This window comes from Pleurodeles waltl, chromosome 1_1 (assembly GCF_031143425.1).
Source record: "Pleurodeles waltl isolate 20211129_DDA chromosome 1_1, aPleWal1.hap1.20221129, whole genome shotgun sequence".
NCBI classification, from domain to species: Eukaryota; Metazoa; Chordata; class Amphibia; order Caudata; family Salamandridae; genus Pleurodeles; species Pleurodeles waltl.
In genome coordinates, this window is record NC_090436.1 from 253,778,275 (window position 1) to 253,799,853 (window position 21,579).

General features: G+C 44.1%; 1 protein-coding gene across 2 annotated transcripts in view; it reads right to left on the reverse strand.

Moving 5' to 3' along the window:
- The window catches only part of HMGCS1 (3-hydroxy-3-methylglutaryl-CoA synthase 1), a 72,774-nt gene that overhangs the window by 42,426 nt on the left and 8,769 nt on the right, over positions 1–21,579 (reverse strand). For both annotated transcript variants that reach the window (XM_069221503.1, XM_069221507.1), the window contains exons 2-3: positions 6,999–7,456; positions 5,196–5,321 (exon numbers count right to left, since the gene is read on the reverse strand). In XM_069221503.1, the coding sequence (XP_069077604.1) occupies positions 5,196–5,321; positions 6,999–7,456 (584 nt within the window). The remainder of the gene's footprint in view (positions 1–5,195; positions 5,322–6,998; positions 7,457–21,579) is intronic.

Consider the following 21,579-nt stretch of genomic DNA (forward strand, 5'->3'; position numbering starts at 1 on the left):
TATACGGAGTTTGTTGAAGCATGAGGAGGTAAGAGCGTTGATTTGTTGGGTCATCGAGAGGGAGGAGTCTAGGATGATGCTGAGGTTGCATGCGTGGTTGGCGGGGGTGGGTGCAGGGCCTAGCGTGGTGGGCCACCATGGGGTGTTTTTGTGTGGGCCAAAGAGGATTATTTCGGTTTTGCTTGAGTTTCAGGTGGTTGGCTGTCATATATATATCACTTTTGTCAATATGTGTGTGGTTTCCCTGGGGGGAGAAGGGTCCGACTTGTCTAATGGCAGTTTTAGTGCCATAAAGAAGCGCAGAAGGTTTATATGCCTACTGCAAAGAGCACATCTGTATTTTATGTAAATAGCTGAGTACATTAGTAAAGTCTATGGAGAGATGAAGGGCACTTTTGCTGGGTGGTAATGAGGGAATCCGAGGAGGAGGGAGTGGGAGCACCAATAATGATTGTTGGACTGGGCGCAGGAGGTGCTAAAGACTGTGACGAATGGTATGTGACAAGGTGTTTTTTGAGTGTCTTGAAAGTACGTGCTGATTGAGGGAAGAAGCGCAGGTAAGGTGGCCTCTACTGTTGCACGTATCTCACACACACCATCGATTTTGTGACTGTCTACGTAGGCTAGTGTTTTAGAGCAACAGTTTAGCCAATAGCAGAGATGGCATCTTGATGGATGACTGCTGCCTGCACTCGGGTTATAGAGGACCGCTCTGACATAGGATCAGAGACTGAGACATCAGATACTGAGACAGCATCTGAGGGATAGGACAATGGCGCAGACTCTGGGAGTGATTTTTCAGTCAGAGGAGTCCCATTCGAAAACTCCTCTTCCAGTACATTATGAGGGAGGTGATGAGGACAGTCCTGCTGTCCCTTCGCAAGCTGTTCGTGCAACTGGGTAATAGTGGGTTAGGCCAACCCAGAGAGCAGGTGAATGCGGCGGCAAGCAGAGAGAGAGTGCTCTCTTGGGAGCTCACCAATTTAGTTCAGCCCCAAATTCCACCACCCAAATCATATTGTGGAGACATCAAAATTGTCTATGGCAAAACAAACTGGTTTTGTAAGGCAGGCACCTGTGTTTTTGGTCCTGGATTCGGCGGCCATATAGAGAAACACACTAAACCCAAACATTTCTGGAAACTAGACATTCGGGGGAGTCCACAGAGGTGTGACTTGTGTGGATTCCCCAAAGTTTTCTTACCCAGAATACCCTGCAAAGCTGAAATGTTGAAAAAAAACCTATATTTTTCTCGCATTTCTGTCACACAAACTACAGGAATATGCTGGGATCCACAACATTCCTACCACCCAGTGACTCCTCACCTGTCCAGATAAAAACACTACCCCACTTGAGTGCCTACACCTAGTGCCTGTGTCAGGAATGGATCACCCCAGGGTCAACAGCTGCCTCACGTAAGGACCAACATTGACCGTTGTGTGATCTATTCCTGTCGCAGGCACCAGGCCTAACCACACAAGTGAGGTATCATTTATCGGTAGACTTGGGGGAACGCTGGGTGGAAGGAAATTTGTGGCTCCTCTCAGATTCCAGAACTTTCTGTCACCGAAATGTGAGGAAAACGTGTTATTTTAGCCACATTTTGAGGTTTGCAAAGGATTCTGGGTAACAGAACCTGGTCCGAGCCCTACAAGTCACCTCATCTTGGATTCCCCTGGGTTTCTAGTTTTCAAAAATGTGCTGGTTTGCTAGGTTTTCCCAGGTGCCGGCTGAGCTAGAGGCCAAAATCCACAGGTAGGCACTGTATTCTATGAAAAAATGTGATGTGTCCACGTTCTGTTTTGGGGCATTTCCTGTCGCGGGCGCTAGGCCTACCCACACAAGTGAGGTATCATTTTTATCGGGAGACTTGGGGGAACGCCGGGTAGAAGGAAATTTGTGGCTCCTCTCAGATTCCAGAACTTTCCGTCACCGAAATGTGAGGAAAACTTGTTTTTTTAGCCACTTTTTGAGGTTTGCAAAGGATTCTGGGTAACAGAACCTGGTCCGAGCCCCACAAGTCACCCCTCCTTGGATTCCCCTAGGTCTCTAGTTTTCAGAAATGCACAGGTTTGGTAGGTTTCCCTAGGTGCCGGCTGAGCTAGAGGCCAAAATCTACAGTTAGGCACTTCTCAAAAAACACCTCTGTTTTCTTCCAAAAATTTGGATGTGTCCACGTTGCGCTTTGGGGCGTTTCCTGTCGCAGGCGCTAGGCCTACCCACACAAGTGAGGTATCATTTTTATCGGGAGACTTGGGGGAACACCGGGTGTTAGGAAATTTGTGGCTCCTCTCAGATTCCAGAACTTTCTGTCACCGAAATGTGAGGAAAACTTGTTTTTTTAGCCACTTTTTGAGGTTTGCAAAGGATTCTGGGTAACAGAACCTGGTCCGAGCCCCGCAAGTCACCCCTCCTTGGATTCCCCTAGGTCTCTAGTTTTCAGAAATGCACAGGTTTGGTAGGTTTCCCTAGGTGCCGGCTGAGCTAGAGGCCAAAATCTACAGGTAGGCACTTTGGAAAAAACAGCTGTGTTTTCTATAAAAAAAAATAGGATGTGTCCATGTTGTGTTTTGGGGCATTTCCTGTCGTGGGCACTAGGCCTACCCACACAAGTGAGGTATCATTTTTATCGGGAGACTTGGGGGAACATAGAATAGCAAAGCAAGTGTTATTGCCCCTTATCTTTCTCTACATTTTTTCCTTCCAAATATAAGAGAGTGTGTAAAAAAGACGTCTATTTGAGAAATGCCCTGCAATTCACATGCTAGTATGGGCACCTCGGAATTCAGCGATGTGCAAATAACCACTGCTCCTCAAAACCTTATCTTGATCACATTTTGGAAATGCAAAGGTTTTCTTGATACCTCTTTTTCACTCTTCATATTTCAGCAAATGAATTGCTGCATACCCAGTATAGAATGAAAACCAACTGCAGGGTGCAGCTCATTTATTGGCTCTGGGTACCTAGGGTTCTTGATGAACCTACAAGCCCTTTATATCCCCGCAACCAGAAGAGTCCAGCAGACAAAACGGTATATAGCTTTCAGAAATCTGACATCGCAGGAAAAAGTTACAGAGTAAAACAAAGAAAAATGGCTGTTGTTTTCAGCTCAATTTCAATATTTTTTTATTTCAGCTGTTATTTTCTGTAAGAAAACCTTGTAGGATCTACACAAATGACCCCTTGCTGAATTCAGAATTTTGTCTAATTTTCAGAAATGTTTAGCATTCCGGGATCCAGCATTGGTTTCACACCCATTCCTGTCACTAACTGGAAGGAGGCTGAAAGCACCAAACATAGTAAAAATGGGGTATGTCCCAGTAAAATGCCAAATTTGTGTTGCAAAATGTGGTTTTCCGATTCAAGTCTGCCCGTTCCTGAAAGGTGGGAAGATAGTGATTTCAGCAACAGAAACCCTTTGTTGATGGCATTTTCAGGGAAAAAAACCACAAGCCTTCTTCGACAGCCCTTTTTTTTTCCCATTTTTTTTGAAAAAACAAAATTTTCACTGTATTTTGGCTATTTTCTTGGTCTCCTCCAGGGGAAACCACAAACTCTGGGTACCATTAGAATCCCTAGGATGTTGGAAAAAAAGGACGCAAATTTGGCGTGGTTAGCTTATGTGGACAAAAAGTTATGAAGCCCTAAGCGCGAACTACCCCAAATAGCCAAAAAAGGGCTCAGCACTGGGGGGGGAAAGGCCCAGCAGCTAAGGGGTTAAATATGCTAAACAGGTGTAAACAGATCATAACATAGTTAGAGGAGACAGCCCATGCACTTTAGCACTGGATGGCTGGGTAAAGTGCTCCGAGTCCTAAAGCCAACACAAAGAAGGTCAGAAAAATAGCAGGAGGAAGGCAAAAGGTTGGGGGGGGGGGGGGGGGGGTAGCCCTGCAAAGAAGGGTCAGGTCCAACAAGCAGGCTTTGGCTTTAAGACACAACCTACTTTCACACATCTCTACAACCCACATAAGGTGCCAGAGTCTTTACCTTAACAGAGTACTTCTTCCACCACAAAATGTAGTGAGTTGTATACAGTGCACCATATAACTTTTAAAGTGCACAATTACACTTGTCTCCAGGGCTTACACTATTTCCATGGTATCGACCCACAGAAGTGCTCTCAGAAACTCTGTGTTGTGTAGGATTATGGTGTTATCACTGATGTAATGTGAAATGTCTGTGATGTCATTTAGCATGCCATGAGTAATGTAATGTGTGAGTTAATAAGCAGCTCATATGTGGCGAGAGCGCTAGTTATAGTTATCTCAGTAATTGGTAAGTTTCAGAGGATTTTTTAAATGTTTGTTTTCACCTTATTTCAACACGTAACTTTATCATTTTTAAAGAATATATCTCCCAAAATGTAACTATTTAAAAATCAAGGCGCTGAGAAGATGGGTAGGCTGTGTAAACAGATGTTTAAAGGGGATGCATTTTTATGTAGCAATTTCTATTTAACTACTCTTAGCCCCTTTAAAATACCGCTTAAACTGCTAAAAACCCACACTTCGCCTCACATTTTTAACTCTCTGGTTTCATGCCTGCGTTAATATCTCAATGCTCATTTATTTCAGACTGCTCTTCAGGAAATTATTCACATTTTACAGTGCCTGTTCCATAAAAATGGCTTTTCAGAAATGCTTCACTGTTTTGAGTACAAAACGTTAGCACTCAATGGTAATTAGAACTCTTTGCTGATGCTGCAGTTGGTTACTAAGGAGTTACTGCTGGTGTTGAAAGTACGTGCTCAACTCGGCATGTCAGAATTTTTTATTGACTTGGATGAGAAAGACATTTGAGAACACACAGAAAATGAGACCTTGTTTAGATTTTCAGAGCCCCAGCCAAAATTTCTGTGACAAAAATAAACCTCTCATTTCTTCAATTAAGGTAGTATTCATTGTAGGACGTACTTTGTTTGCCTGCTTTGATTCAAGCCATGATGGCGTCCTGGTGTGCCACACACTTTTTGTTTTTTTAAAACATGCACAATAGAAAGATTAGTTTATAACTATCTAAGGAAGGGGCGCCTACCAAATATAATACAAAAATTACACCTATACAATGTGAACAATGGGCATAATTGCTCTCTTCTGGAAACATCAAGAACACCTATGTAAATATTATACTTAGGGTTCCTTCAATAAAACGCACTATTTTAAAAAGTCTCTGCCTTGCGCAAGACACTAACCTCTGTCAAATGTTATGGTGGCATTTGGACCAATCAACATAGCCACTGCACCAGCACCACCAGTTGGCCTTGCACTCCCCGTAGCATAAACAGCAATGTCGCCAGCAACTACAAGTGCATAACGTCCTGTAAAGAAATGAGAAAGAATAGGAATTACCTATCTTACATTTCAGTGATCACAAATAAACAGAATTAAGCATTTCTCAGTTAAGTGGCCCGTGAAACACCTGGCAAGGAGGATCGGTAGTGACTGACTGGACAGATGGGTGGACAGGACAGTATTACTAAATTATTTTTAAGTATATATATTTTTACAGAAGGTGCATACAATTCAATGGACAACTAAACAAGAAACTCCTTGGTCAGCCCTTCCGAACAGACATTTCCTTTGTAATGGAAATTATGGCAATTACAAATTTAATTCTCTTGTATAAGGACCTTTGCATTACTAAATCTTCATACTGCAGAAATCTCATGCATATGCTTTACTAGGTCAAATAAGAACATAATATTGGCCCAAAACGAATAATAAAGTCCAATCTGCTTCTTAAGAAACAAGCATTCACAGACAATCTAAACTGTTGACTGGAGAAAACGATAGACAAGCTTCAACCAATGTCTGCAAATCTCATCTAACATATAAATTCTAAGCAATGTATACAGAAACTATTTGGCTCCTACTGTTAAGGAAGACGCGCCTCAACAAAAAAGAAAGAAAAATAAAGTCTTTCATTGATGAGGGAACCTTCAATAACTCTAATGGCCCAGAGACAGGCCTGTCATTTTTATCTCTGCTCCATGCAAAACAACTTAATATCAGTAAGTCTGCATGTGTTTTTCACCCTAGTGTTTTTGGGACAGCTCCACGGAATATGAACCGCAATTTATGTCACTTTTGGGATCTCAAACTCAGTCTACAGATTGTTGTCCTGATATGATTGTATTGTGTGACGCCATCTACATTTGCTCTATGAATGGAACTTCAATGACCTGCCTTTGGGTCCTCTGCTCCCTGCCCAGAGACTGATTGGGTAATGCTGTTTAGCACTAGGATATAGAGATAAGCACACCTAGAACCATTTCCTGCTCCACCCTACAAACAAACTGGACAACAGATTGCTCACATGAGCTAGGAGGTAGAAAGTCTGTACTGGCGCAACAGAATTAAAGAAAGCATTAGGCAATCTAATACATTAATTGGTTTCAGAGAGTTAAAAGCACAGCCTCGTGAACAGAAATTAGGGTGGATCCCAAGGCCACAATAATCTACAATTAAGCAATGCTGTAGCTTATGTAACACCAAAATATCCATGTGCTTTTCTGTGCAACCAACAACGCTGCACAAGGAAAAAAAAAGCAACAGACTGTTTGAAGCTACACCTTTTAGAATGTAATAATATATTTAAGTAAAACTGCAAATAATTATGCGTATATGTGATAACATACTCAGCACTTTTCAGTCTCTGCTATCCCCTCGTGTGCATCATCAAAAACTCAACTCAATTTTGTAAATAAAAATAAAAAAATAATAATAATAATTATATATATCGCATAGGGGAATCTGCTTATCAGTTAATATGATGGCAAAATGCCTGTTTTGCTTTGGCTGCTGAACAAGCTCTGTGTTTAATACAATTCTCAGACAAATCAAACAAAGTTATACTCAAGAATCTATTCGAAGTTGAAAAGAAAACTGGTTGTGTATTAAAATTACTTAGCCATGTGATTTAATCGTTGGTTGTGAGCTTAGAACACAGGCAAAGTCCTAACATTTGAGTTCATAAGAGAAAAGTATGCAATTACCATCCCAAGAGCTGGACTCCACCCAGTTAACAGCGTTAAATAGTGCAGCAGTTCCTCCATAGCATGCATTTGTTGTGTCGATGCCTTCCACATCTGTATTACCAGACTCTTCAAAAAGTTGCATCAGGACAGTTTTCACCGATTTAGACTTGTCAATGATTGTCTCCGTGCCAACCTCAAGCCTCCCAATACTGTCGTAGGAAAGTTCATTCCTTTCCATAAGCCTCTGGACGACAGTCAGGCACAGTGAATTTATGTCTTCTCTATCAGAGCAGAAGCCCATTCTAGCCTGGCCCAAGCCAGCTGTGTATTTTCCAGCACCTACACCATCAAACTTCTCCAGTTGTGCCTGGTCGACATACTGAGATGGGAAGTAAATCTCCAAGGAAACAATTCCTACGTCTTTTGGCCAGCACGACCCACCATTTAGAAAAAGAGAACCAGGCATGGTGGCAGTTCTGAAACGAGAAAATAAAACGTAACACTTCATTACTCATCAGTTAACATTTTGAGAATATTGATTATTTATCATTTCAGGACAAAGTAGTAAAGCAAGAGAACCTCTTAAGGTGGTGCAAAACTTTTTACGAAGTACACATCATGCGCTCTACTAAATGAAGGAAACTTATAATTCAGTAAGTCAGCATATGTGCACTACATGAAACTGATCACTGTGCTGTTACGAGTCTCATTACACGGCATTACAATGACTTCAGTGGTTCAAAAATAATTAACCCCTTAGGGGGATTGATATAAACATCCAGATTAACAGGCTACTGCTATACTTACCCATTAAAATGTTACAAACTACGAAACAACTGAAAAAAAACTACCAATTTATATAATAAGTATAAATGCCTTGTCTACATTTGTAAACATGAGAAGGGGGTCAAGTGGCCAACGAGACTCGATTAGGATGCATGCAGCTCATGTGGTAACCAGATACAGGAGCGTGTAGGAAATCGACAACATTCCTAAGAACTCTAAAGAAACAGGAGGCCGGTTAAAAAATATGCTGCTGTGCTACAGAAACTCAATATACCGTCACTATATTATAGAATGTTTTTTCTTAACAAAACCACAGCGCCAGATTAAGAGTTTGGCGGTCAGGCAGCCAGACCACCAAGGCGGCAGTCTCAAAAAGACCACAGAGCCTGGAGTCTCCAGCCGGCCGTATTACAATGTTACTGCTGGCACAGAAGCAGTGTGCCTGATGGCGGTGGACCAGCGGGTGACGCGGGCAGCAATACAAGGTACATTTTTACATTTGCGTAAATGCAGGTGTCCACATTTTGACCAAAAGGTACACAAATGCATGACGTATAAAAATACATTGTGCATGTCCCATTCCATTCCTAGAGACTGGGCCATATATGCCCAGTTCAGTCAATGGCAGAAAAATGCAAATTGTACTTACCTGTATTTCTTCGATTTTGGTACAGGTGAATTTGCTGCTGGAAAGGTATGGCCCTGGACAAAGGGACCTACATCTGAGACAGAAAGGAAAAGTAGGAAATGGGGGGAGCAAGCACCTCATTTCCTTCGATTCCGCTATTCAAAGCAGACGGTCTTCCCCACTACAGTTGGCTTGAAGGAAAAGCACATCGTAATGTGGATGGAGGTAACCTTGTCTACATGGCCCTGTCGCAGTTGCTTTTCCCCAGGTGCCATCACAGTGGTCGGCTGCTGGCTGGCTGCGTCAGTGGGACTCTGGCGGTCTCTAATTCAGCAAACTGCAAACATCATAATTCGGCTGGCGGACCGCCTAGTCGTGCTCTAGGTTTCCGACACTGCCATGACAAGACTGCCAAACTTGTACTCAGGCCCATAGTCATGTACAGCTCTCCTCTGCCTTTTGGCAGAGTTTGGATCATAGAAATACCACATAACTACATACCTTCAACTATACCATGTGTTTGTCCAATCCTAATTGCCAATTTCCCAGTCTGCCCTTTGCTCCAGTGCAAACGTAAAAGGTTTTTAGACAGTCAGTCTTGTCTCTCTCAATTCATCTTTAAGCATCCCATGATTGTTGACTTTTAAAAGCTGTCCTCTCCTACTCTGATCCTTGGGTTGTGTGCGCACTCAATCATTTTTTTGGGGATTTGGCATAAAATGCCAGCTCCATGGTGTAAATAACTAAATCGCTTTACTTTGCAGATGCTTCTATGATTTTTTTAAGAGGCTGTGAGGAGAGGATGGGTTTAAGGTAGGAGCCCATTATGAGCTACTAATACTTTCAGTGCAGGTGAGCTGCCAATTTATGGTAGTGTTTATTTCACTATTTTGTAACCAACATATCTTAATAAGATGTCCCTGGATGGCATTAAATATAATCACACAATCCTATTCCCAATATGGGGCACTTACGGATTCAACATGTTCGTTCTTATGTATATATTTCAGAACCTGTCACAGGTTGTCCCCTTAGACGCCCATCATATTTGTAATCAAACAATTTTGCCTAATCAGTAATTTTGCTGCACTTGACAGTGTTACATTGGCTAGGGTTAAAAAGCAACACAGAGGCACCACATACTAGAACTGCCACCATCTTTGATCACAACCCCTTAGTAAGGGGTGGGCATAATCAGTGTTGTATGAGAAATGTTGAACATTAAGGTGTAACATTATTACCTAAGGGATCCAAGCAATTTAAACTAAACACCCAATAACATAGATATGGGGGGCTGATTTCTGTCCTCATCTAAGAGCACAAGGCCCATGAGGAAGTTTAAAGGTCCCAAGCAAACGTTTAAATTATTCTTTACTGATTACAGAACACACCTTGTATGTTAGCAAAAGAGATTTTCCCTTAGCCACATAGTAGCAACTAACAGAACCCCGGAACTCACCATTTAATCAGAGAAATAAACTAGTACCGAATACAAGAATAAACAGTATACATGAAGGACGATCTATAATTTGTAATACAATGCTTATCTCTCAAAAAATCTTTATAAATATAAATTATTTTATCTCGCTTTATGTAGACGATGGGAAAAACACAATTGCACCCAAGAACACAACAAAATACAACACATACAAACCAACAATGATGAAATTAAAAACATCACAAGGCCCCTCACGTACATCTCATGCACATGAAGATACAAAAGAAGAATCATATGCAGAAAAAAGGAAAAATGCTGACATTTCAGTCCTGTTCAGCGATTGTTTTAAGGCCTGTCATCAGAACAAATGTGCTACCTCAAATAAACCTGGCTCACTGAACCTAATCTTTGAAAAATGTACAGTGAAATGGCATCCATTAAACTGGCTAATTAAAGGTATAACAGCACAAAACTAATAATGGCTCAGATTCATAATTTTCACTCACACTTAGCAGCTCTATGTCTTATTTGTAGTATCACCAGTGCTGTATCTGAGCATGTGGAGGCCACCAGCACTCATTTGTGGGGCCCGGCACTTATTATTCCCGATATGCTATTTTCCAAAGGCAAGAGAGAATAAAAACAAAGAGTATGGATGGACGAAGAGAAAGACAGACAAACTGTCACAAAGAGAGAAAGAAGAAACCTGTAAAATTGAGATAATTCAACAGAGTCCCTGGTGCTGGTTAAGACATCGGAGGTGGGTTCAGGGCTACACAGCCTTGGTATTCGGCACACTGAAATTCAATAGCTTCAGCAGGGGGCTACTGATCAGCATCTTTGTCCACCGGCACTCATTCTTTTACAAATTACCACAGAGTGTAACTACAGGTTAATCACTGGATTTTCCACATGTATAGTGTACTCTCTCACTGGGTACTAAACTAGTTTATTTCTCTGACTAAATGAGACCTCCATCGGGGTTTCTGGGGGTGCTAGTGCCTTCATGACCCAAACAATGTGGGTATAATGGGTGTCTTTTTTTCGTTGTCCACCTTTGGAGCATATGGTCCTGGCCCCTTGATATGCCTCTGTAAAAAAAATGTTATCCAGAGATTTTCATTTTTGATTTGCGTTTTTGTATTATTATAGAAGTGATTTAGCTTGGGTAGACATTGCTAATCCGGGCTGATTTTTTCTGGATGACATTTTTAAAAATGGCAGATGTGTTGCAGTGATGTCGTCATTTCAGGAACCATGAGAAGTATACACTTTATTTTGGTGTAAAAACATAGGTCTTAGGGGTCAAGTAAGAGAGAAAATAATTCCTCAGCTCTATAAAAATGTGTTTTAGCCATCGTATTGATAATTTATTTCTATATGTTTTTTCTTTCAGATTTTCCATTGATTACAATTCATAAACATGAGCAAAGCAGGTGGTAGCAGAGGATCGTTCTCTCCCGACAGTGTTGCTAACTTCAAAATCTGAGGACTCGTGCAACAAAGAAAAATGTGTCATATGCCAAACTAATTTGAAAGAAAAGCTACCCAACTGCAGTTGGACAGAAGAGTTTGCAATGCTGCAGAAATACGGCAAGATGAAGTTCACAAAAGATTGAAACTGATGGGGATCAAATATGTTATCATTGTAACAACAAGTGCTACAAGACCTATACAATGAAAAAAAGCCTATAAAGATCTGTCAATAAATAGTAGAAACCAGTGAATCACAAGAATCTGTCTCTTCTAAGAAAGGGCAAACATGTTTTCATCTGCAACTAGTTTCTTGCAAGATTACTTTTTCCAGGAGAGTAGCTGATCTAAACAGTGAGGTGAATGTATTTGCAGCAGATTTGTAAACCCACCCGAACTGCATGCGTGCATACATTCGAAAATATGAATGTACAATGAGCTATCAAGCAGCGACGTAACCACCAGCCTTCCGTTAAGTTTGCACTGTATGAAAAAGCAAATTAAGTTTTAAAGTCACTTGAGTGCAGGCTACAGGTTCACACACCATGAGATCAGAGAAATAATGGGCAACATTGGTGAAATTGTATTGATCCATAATAATGAAATTAAGATTTTTCTGGTGAGAATGTACAATGACAGAATTTGTTTTTGTCAATCTAACAAAAAGAATGAGCCACCTATGGTGTTCTCAGCTGATTTGACTCCTTAAGCTCTCGCTGCCAAAATAAGATAATAAATTGCAGTAAAATCAGGTGGAACCATTTTAAGAAACGTTCGGAAAGATTTCGATTTTGGACTTAATGACACATTTTGTGATTCCCCAGAGCTCCGCAAATCATGGAAGCCAACAAGAAGGCTTGATGTTGTCTCAAATTTGTTTACATCATTGTTTAAGATCAGCAAGCAAAACCGTTACAAACTAAAGTTCTTGAGTTCGGAACAGAAGCCGACAACAATGATGGCGACTTTAAATCTAAGCGAAGAAGTGGAAGACAATCCCATGAATCAACAAGCTTATGCTGTGCAAATTTACTGTATTTTCCTAATCATGTTTTATGAATTACATCAGGGCAAAAAGAAAACTCTGCTACACATGCAGGGGTGTGGAATTTATTAAAATATCTACTTGTCCAGGGGACAAGTTGCTTCTCAAATCTACTTGTCCTGTAAAAAGATCTACTTGTCCCTTTGGTGCCATGTAGTGTGGCGACAAATTATGGCAGCAATCTCATTATGAAGAGCTCTGATAATAGCCTCTCTGATTATGCCAGGGCTACTACCATAGTAGGGCTTGAATACTTGCAGTTTCAATCCCTACTGTAGCAATTTCCTTATTTTGCCACCTTTCTGCAGATCTGCATACTGGGGCTGGAGGAAGCAGTAAGCAATAGTTACAGGGCTGGAATGCCTTTGAGTCTGCAAACCTACTCACCTGCATGTTTTAAAGATTTTCACCAGCTTCTCTCTAATATTTTCCCATAATAAGAAAGGTTGGACATTTACTCCTGACAAAGGCAGAATTAGAACTTCTTCCAGGGTTGGGAAGAAAGTGGCTGGAGGGAAAATGAACTTGCAAATGCTCAATAGATTTTCACATGAGCAAATATACCATGGGTGCACTTTTGTGACTTTCTTTAAGAATTTGGAACCACATGTAGGTAGGTTCAGATTTGCGACTCGCAATTTGTGAGTTGCAAATCCGAATGTAGGATGGTGTCCCTGACACCATCTGTGATTCGCAAGGGCTTCGCAAATGCCCACCTAATGAATAATCATGAGGTGGGTCGCAATTTGCAACCCCCTTGCGAATAGTGGCCCTCACAGGGATGGTGGCCTGCTGGAGACAGCAGACCATCAGGTCTGTGACTGCTTTTCAATAAAGCAGTTTCTTTTTTTGTTTGTAATGCAGCCCATTTTCCTTAAAGGAAAATGAGATGCATTACAAAAACGGAAAAATGCGAAAGTGTTAGAACCCATTTGAAATGGGTGCAAACTGCGAATGGTTTGCGCCCGCGGTCACAAAACAATTGGCACACAAAGTAGTTTTGTTCAGTGTCAGGAACTACAGTGGCAATCAGTGACGTAACGAAACTGGAGGGTGCCCCTTTGCAAAGAACATGGAGGAGCCCCCTCTCCAGACTCACTGAGGGCAGGTGCTTTGCTGAAGGGGCCCCCTGGAGGGCGGCTGCGGGGCCTTTGTTATGCCACTGGTGGCAACGTGTGCTTTTAGAGTTCCATAACTTTTTTTTTTTTTTTTGCCAGTGTTTGTTACAATGTTGAGGGCCTGGAAGCTCCCACAACAATAAAATGTTACAAAAGCCATGTCAAAACAAGACACGCATTGATGAAACTAAAAGACTTATAAAAATATGTCAGATCAGTTGGCTTTGTCAGTGTTTGTTTATTTTCATGCTTCCCATAGTCGTGTTGAAAATGGTTACACTGATTTTCCATTAGAAATATTTTTGGAAAATACTAGCATGCATCAACACATTTTACTAAATGACACTTCATTTGCATCTAATCAGAGAGCATTCTGGGAGCATTATACTTAGCCTCATAGCCTAAACTTTTCAGACATGTGTATACACATTTTTTTTTTTGTACTGGAACCAACGTCAGTAGTGAAGTGTGACCTTAAAACATTTATTTACAGCACTCACCCTAATAATGAAGGCTTTCAAATAATTAACCATAAATACAAGTTCGAACAGCATTATCTTTTGGAAACACATTACCTCAACTGCAGAGAGTTCCACTCTCTGTAAACAAGCAGCCAAATGGTTTGTGCTGCAGAGGGTTGGGCCTACTTGTCCCAAGGACAAAGTAAACATAAAAACTTGTTGCCCTTGACCCCAAACAAGATGTCCCAGGGGCAATAGGAATTCCACATCCCTGACATGATGACTGCTCACACAATCTATGACAAGTGCAAAAGCAGAGAGCTAATCACTTCAATGAAGAGGATTGGTGTATCAACAAGTTATAAAGACATAGTACGGAGCAGGAACTCGTTAGCAGCTCATGCTATAAAGTCTTGTGAATACGACAGCACACCACTTCCAAGTCACTTTACCAAGAAAGGATTTACAATTGCTTCTCTTGATAAATTTGATTTTGAAGACAGCTCTTCTTTGTCTGTAACATCCACCCCACATGATACTGCCATGGTGCTTTCTCAAGACTGTACCAATGAAGTTGCTACTGGAACAAAAGTTGTGTCAGCTGTAGGAATAAACAAACAAAGCTGCAAACTTATAACCCAACTAAATTTATCATAGTGCTTATTTAGTACAGACTGACGGATGAAGAAAAGCCACTATCTACGTGAGCTGTAATTCATGCTCTGATCTCTCAGAATACCGTCTCACTGAAGACGGTTGAGTTTTTACCAGTAATACCATCTTCAGTCACAAACTACGCAAGAGTATAACACAGCTATAAAAAAAATTACAAAATGTGTGTACTCAGCTTGAAGACCAGCCTATCCTGCCAATTTTCTGAAATGGAGGTATTTTCTGTATTGTAGCCAACTTTTGTATGAGCAATCCAGTACAATTTGATGATCTTTATCAAATGATGGGTGTTCGCCACATGACAAAAGTTGCAGTGTGCACAAAGTTATCTCATTTGATGGTGTGTAAACAATGCACTTACTGAGGCTGAAATCTTTGGAAGAAAAAAGAAAAAAAAGAAAAAGAAAAACAACTGTCCAGTCAGTATTGATCAGAACTAATTATGTTTGTTCGTTACAAGGTATGCTCATCATATTGGAGGCTATAGAAACATTGCATTGAAATACTTTATTTGGGGTGGGGGGGGGGCTCTGAACTTTGCAAGTACTGGGGAAACATTTTATACACAATAGCTCTAGTGAACAAAAGTTGGCACATGCTTATTAGGACGGTGATTGGGAGCTGCATGTGAAGACTGTGGAGTCACGGATTACTGTGTTTGGCGGATCTAATTGCATGCACTACCCGAGATATTCCCCTGATAATTGGAAAGAGTGGAAAAACCATACCTCTACAGCAAATTAATCAAAAGACATTTTGTGGTGAAAGACAGGGATGGAAGGTTCAATGCTATGGCTCTAGATATGAAACTGGAACAGACGATCCAGAGACCACAGACAAACTGCAAGGGAATTGTAGATAACACACATAAAAGTGAATATGTTGCTCAATGGCAGCTAGTTTACCAAGCAGCCCTTTCGTTTTGCAATGTTTTCAGAGAGATGACAAATTCCAAATTAATGGACCATCGGGAAACTGTTCCTCACCACGAACTTGTGGGGCAAACAAGGGGGGGGACGCTTTAATAAACATGTTGACAGACTTCTTCATTTTATGCAGCAGCAAGGAAACCACTTTGAAATGACAGCCTGTGCGACTATACAACTTTTGGCCAAACGATATGTGGATAACATTATAAAGATATGTCTACTAGATGTCTTGGAACATGCATTGAAACTATTCGCATAACTGAAGCAGGAGAGTTTTTTTATTAAAAGCAATAAGGCTTTTTGACACAATCACTAAAGCTAAACGTTCTTGCTTTAATTGCCATAGTATGAGTTTTATCCAACCAGCCACTACAAAACAGGAACTATTGCAAGCATATAGATGGATGTAGGGGTGAATTTATCAAATCAAATCATTAACATTTATAAAGCGCGCTACTCACCCGTGCGGGTCTCAAGGCGCTAGGGGAAAGGGGGGGGGTTACTGCTGCTCAAAAAGCCAGGTTTTTAGGAGTCTCCGGAAAGCGGAGTGCTCCTGGGTGGTCCTGAGGCTGGTGGGGAGGGAGTTCCAGGTCTTGGCTGCCAGGAAGGAGAAAGACCTCCCACCCGCCGTGGATCGGCGGATGCGAGGGACAGCAGCGAGCGCGAGGCCAGAGGAACGGAGGAGGCGGGTGGGGACGTAGAAGCTGAGGCGTCGGTTGAGGTATTCCGGTCCCTTGTTGTGGAGGGCTTTGTGTGCGTGGGTGAGAAGTCGAAAGGTGATCCTTTTGCTGACTGGGAGCCAATGCAGGTGTCTCAGGTGTGCGGAGATGTGGCTGTTGCGGGGTACGTCGAGGATGAGGCGGGACAAGGCGTTTTGAATGCGTTGCAGGCGATTTTGGTGGTGGTCCCAGCGTAGAGGGTGTTGACGTATTCGAGGCGGCTCGTGACAAGGGCGTGGGTCACGGTTTTTCTAGTGTCGGCGGGGATCCAGCGGAAGATCTTGCGGAGCATGAGGAAGCAGGCGGAGGACACGGCGTTGACTTGCTTGGTCATGGTGAGAAGGGGGTCCAAGATGAAGCCGAGGTTGCGGGCGTGGTCTGTGGGGGTCGGTGCGGTGCCGTGGGCCACCAGGAGTCGTCCCAGGCGGACGGGGTGTTGCCGAGGATGAGGACTTCCGTTTTGTCAGAGTTCAGCTTTAGGCGGCTGAGCCTCATCCAATCTGCGACGTCCTTCATACCCTCTTGTAGGTTGGTCTTGGCGCTGGCGGGGTCCTTGGTGAGGGAGAGTATAAGTTGGGTGTCGTCGGCGTAGGAGGTGATTATGATGTCGTGCTTGCGTACGATGTTGGCGAGGGGGCTCATGTAGACATTTAAGAGTGTCGGGCTGAGCGATGAGCCTTGAGGTACGCCGCAGATGATCTCGGTGGGGTCTGAGCGAAACGGTGGGAGGTAAACTCTTTGGGAGCGGTTTGAGAGGAAGGAGGCGATCCAGTCCAGGGCCTGGCCTTGGATCCCGGTGGAGCGGAGGCGGGTGATTAGGGTGCGGTGACAGACGGTGTCGAAGGCCGCAGAGAGGTCGAGGAGGATGAGGGCGACTGTTTCACCGCTGTCCATCAGGGTTCTGATGTCGTCTGTGACCGAGATGAGGGCAGTTTCCGTGCTGTGGTTGGTTCGGAATCCGGTTTGTGAAGGGTCGAGCAGGTTGTTGTTTTCCAGGAAGGTGGTCAGCTGTTTGTTGACGGTCTTCTCTATTACCTTGGCAGGGAAAGGCAGGAGAGAGATGGGGCGGAAGTTTTTCCGGTCGCTCGGGTCAGCCGTAGGTTTCTTTAGGAGGGCGTTGACTTCGGCGTGTTTCCAGCATTCGTGGAAGGTAGCAGAAGAAAAAGAAGAGTTGATGACGGCCTGGAGGTGCGGGCGATGATGTCGTCGGCTTTATTAAAGATGAAGTGAGGGCAGGGGTCCGAAGGGGCGCCGGAATGGATAGAGTTCATGATGGATTTGGTTTCTTTAGTGTTGATGTGGGTCCAGTTGTTGAGGGTGAAGGCCGGGGGTGCGGGTTCGGTGATGTTAGGCTGGGTCTGGTGTCCGAAGCTGTCGTGGAGGTCGCTGATCTTGCGGTGGAAGAAGGTGGCGAGGGATTCGCACCAATCCTGTGAGGGCGTGACGGCGTTTGCGTTGGCGAACTCCTTGACGATGCTGAAAAGTTCTCTGCTGTTGTGGCTGTTTTTGTCTAGTTTGTTGGTGAAAAAGTCCCTTTTGGCAGCGCGGATCAGGTGGTGGTGTTCGCGGGTAGCGTTCTTGAGGGCGGTCATGTTGTCAGCGGTGTGGTCCTTGCGCCAGGCCTTCTCGAGGGTGCGACAAGTTTTCTTTGATTCTTTGAGGGTGTCAGAGAACCAGAGAGGTTTTTTGGTGTTGGTCTGTCGATGCGTGCGTTTGAGGGGAGCAAGGTTGTCTGCGCAGTTGGAGATCCAGTTTGTGAGGCTGAGGGCTGCGTCGTTGGGGTCGGTGGTGAGGGTGGGTTGGTTGGCGGCGAGTGCGGAGAGGAGTTGCTCTTCGGGGATCTTGTTCCACTGTTGACGAGGGATGGGTTGAGTGCGGAGGTGGCGGGTCTCGCGTCGGAATGTGAAGTGGACACAGCTGTGGTCGGTCCAGTGTAGAGCGGAGGTGTGGCTGAAGAAGATGTGTTTGCTGGCGGAGAAGATAGGGTCGATCGTGTGTCCGGCGATGTTCACCAGTTGCTTGAGGCCGAGGTTGGCGAGTAGGGCGGTGGTGTTGGGGTCGATGTTCTGTTCCAGATGGAAGTTGAGGTCGCCTAGGAGGATGTAGTCCGGCGAGGCAAGGGCGTGCGGGGAGATGAAGTCGGCGATGGCGTCGCTGAAAGGGGTGCGCTGTCCGGGGGGACGGTAGACAAGGGATCCTCTGAGGCTGGTCCTGGGGTTGGTGCAAATTTGAAAATGCAGATGTTCAGCGGCGAGAGGGGTGTCTTCGGTGGAGGTGGTGACGTTGATGGAGTCTTTGAAGACGATGGCAATGCCTCCTCCTACTTGGTTGGTGCGGTCTTTTCTGGAGATCTTGTAGCCTTCGGGGATGGCGATGTCTGGAGCTGATGAGGCGTTCATCCAGGTTTCCGTGATGAAGGCGACGTCCGGAGCTGTGGAGTCCAGGAGGTCCCAGAGTTCAACAGCGTGCTTGTGGACAGAGCAAGCGTTGACCAGGATGCACTTGAGGTGGTTGATGGCGCGTGGGCTGGTGGTCGTGGTAGTTGCGTGGTGGAAGATGCGTTTGCAGGAGTTCCAGGCGAAGGGTCCATGGGTGCGCTTGGGGTGGGCTTGGAAGCAGGTGTTGGAGCGCCCGGGGTTGAGGGCGTGGAGGGTGGTGGGGTCGTAGCGGGTCAGCGGGGTAGGGGAGGGCTGGGGACCAGGGGTTGTGGCGCTGGGCACGGGCCAGGCGCGGACGGGCTTGCCTCTGGCACGCCTCCGGCGCGGTCGCGCAGCGGCCGCCATAAGAGGGAGGAGGGGGGGGGGGGGAGGGGTCAGCTGGGGGCGAATGGGAGCTGGGGGCGTGCAGGAGGTCGCGGCGGGAAAGCGCGAGGGGGGGACAGGTAGAGTGAGAAGTGCTGGGGGAGGGGGGTTTAAGGGTGGAGGGGGGGTGAGTGTTAGAGTTTTAGGAGAATAGGGAGATAGATAGGAGTAGGGTTGAAAAGGGAGGGGGGGTGGTAGAGGTGGGTGAGAGGTAGAGTGAGAGAATAGGGAGATAGGTAACGGGGTGTCGGGACGGGGGGAGAGATAGGGAAATAGATAGATAGGTGGAGAGATAGAAAAATAGGTAGATAGGAGGAGGGGGTGAGTGAGGGAGTTAGGTGGAGAGATAGGTAGAGGAGTGAGGGAGGCAGGTAGTGAAAGGGTACATGTGGGTGATAGTGAGAGATAGAGGGGGGTGAGGCAGGAGCAGGAGGGCAGAGACAAGGGCGGGAAGAGACAGGAGTCGGAGAAGACCGAAGAACAGAAGAACCGAAGAAAACAGAAGAAAAGGACACAGAAGACCGGAAGAACACCGAAGAACACAGAGGACCGGAAGAACACAGAAGAACAGAAGAACACAGAGGAAGATGCAGGGGACAGAGAAGCAGAAGAGCAGACGAACAGAAGATCAACAAAGAAGATACAGAAGACGAAGAGAAGAAGGCAGAAAACCACAGAGCAAGATGAGGAAGAAGAGAGGCGACAGGAGAGGCTGAGGAGCACACAAAAGAAGAGAGAAGACGGGGAGAAGAAGAGTGCAGAAGAAGATTGCAGAGGAGGAGCGAGGAGGAAGAGACAGAGAGGAGGAAAAGAAGCAGGAACAGGAGAGAGGGTGAGTAGCGCTGGGCAGGGCGAGGGGCTAGGAGGTGGGGGGTACTTACTGTGAGGTGGGTCTCAGGAACTCAGGAGGAGCTGGAGGAGCTGCAGCGGCAGGGGGAGCGACCTACCCTTGGGTCAAGGGTCGCTCCCAATATCAAGGATATTCTGTTGAATAACCTTCTTCCAACAAATACAATATTTGATAGAAATGCTGCAACCAAACCAGTGAAGCAAAGACTCGTACAAAAGCTTTAAAAAAAACTTTTACCTGAAGAATTTCAATTCGAAAAGGTGTGGTCATTGAAAACTGCTGTTGCAGACTATATGTCACTATTGTAAATGGTCAAGATTTCATCCATGCAAAACTTTAGAGATGTCATTCAATCTGTTCTACAGATATCAAAGTCAGTGTGCACCTTGCTAGAACTGCACATTGTCTCTGACAGTTATCTTGAACTAGCTGTCAAAGAATGCAAGAGAATCAGACAAGTGTCTACAAGTGGAACAAATGACCTTGCCTGCATCAAAAATTCAAAATCTACACCTGTGCAACTTAATAAATTCTGGTCATCAACATCGAACATGGAAATGTTAACTCGCCAAAACATTGCTGATGCTTCAGTGAACACTGAAATCCCAATTATTGCAAGTGGAATGATTGCCAATGAGGCGCTGCTGCCTGGCGGGAGATATTCAAAAGGTACGGGCCATAATGTTCAAGAACTTAACAGCAAATTGGAGGAAGCTGACCTTCGTGTTGTGCCACATGTTGAGTGGGCTGTTTGAAATGGTTACAATCGAGTCATTGTACTGTCAAATGACATAGATGTTATTATCCCCTTAGCTGCTGGGCCTTTTCCCCCCCAGTGCTGAGCCCTTTTTTGGCTATTTGGGGTAGTTCGCGCTTAGGGCTTCATAACTTTTTGTCCACATAAGCTAACCACGCCAAATTTGCGTCCTTTTTTTCCAACATCCTAGGTATTCTAATGGTACCCAGAGTTTGTGGTTTACCCTGGAGGAGACCAAGAAAATAGCCAAAATACAGTGAAAATTTAGTTTTTTCCAAAAAAATGGGAAAAAAGGGCCGCCGAAGAAGGCTTGTGGTTTTTTCCCTGAAAATGCCATCAACAAAGGGTTTCTGGTGCTGAAATCACTATCTTCCCACCTTTCAGGAACGGGCAGACTTGAATCAGAAAACCACATTTTCCAACACAAATTTGGCATTTTAGTGGGACATACCCCATTTTTACTATTTTTGGTGCTTTCAACCTCCTTCCAGTTAGTGACAGGAATGGGTGTGAAACCAATGCTGGATCCCGGAAAGCTAAACATTTCTGAAAACTAGACAAAATTCTGAATTCAGCAAGGGGTCATTTGTGTAGATCCTACAAGGTTTTCCTACAGAAAATAACAGCTGAAATAAAAAAATATTGAAATTGAGCTGAAAACAACAGCCATTTTTCTTTATGTTTTACTCTGTAACTTTTTCCTGCGATGTCAGATTTCTGAAAGCAATATACCGTTTTGTCTGCTGGACTCTTCTGGTTGCGGGGATATAAAGGGCTTATAGGTTCATCAAGAACCCTAGGTACCCAGAGCCAATAAATGAGGTGCACCCTGCAGTTGGTTTTCATTCTATACTGGGTATACAGCAATTCATTTGCTGAAATATGAGGAGTGAAAAAGAGGTATCAAGAAAACCTTTGCATT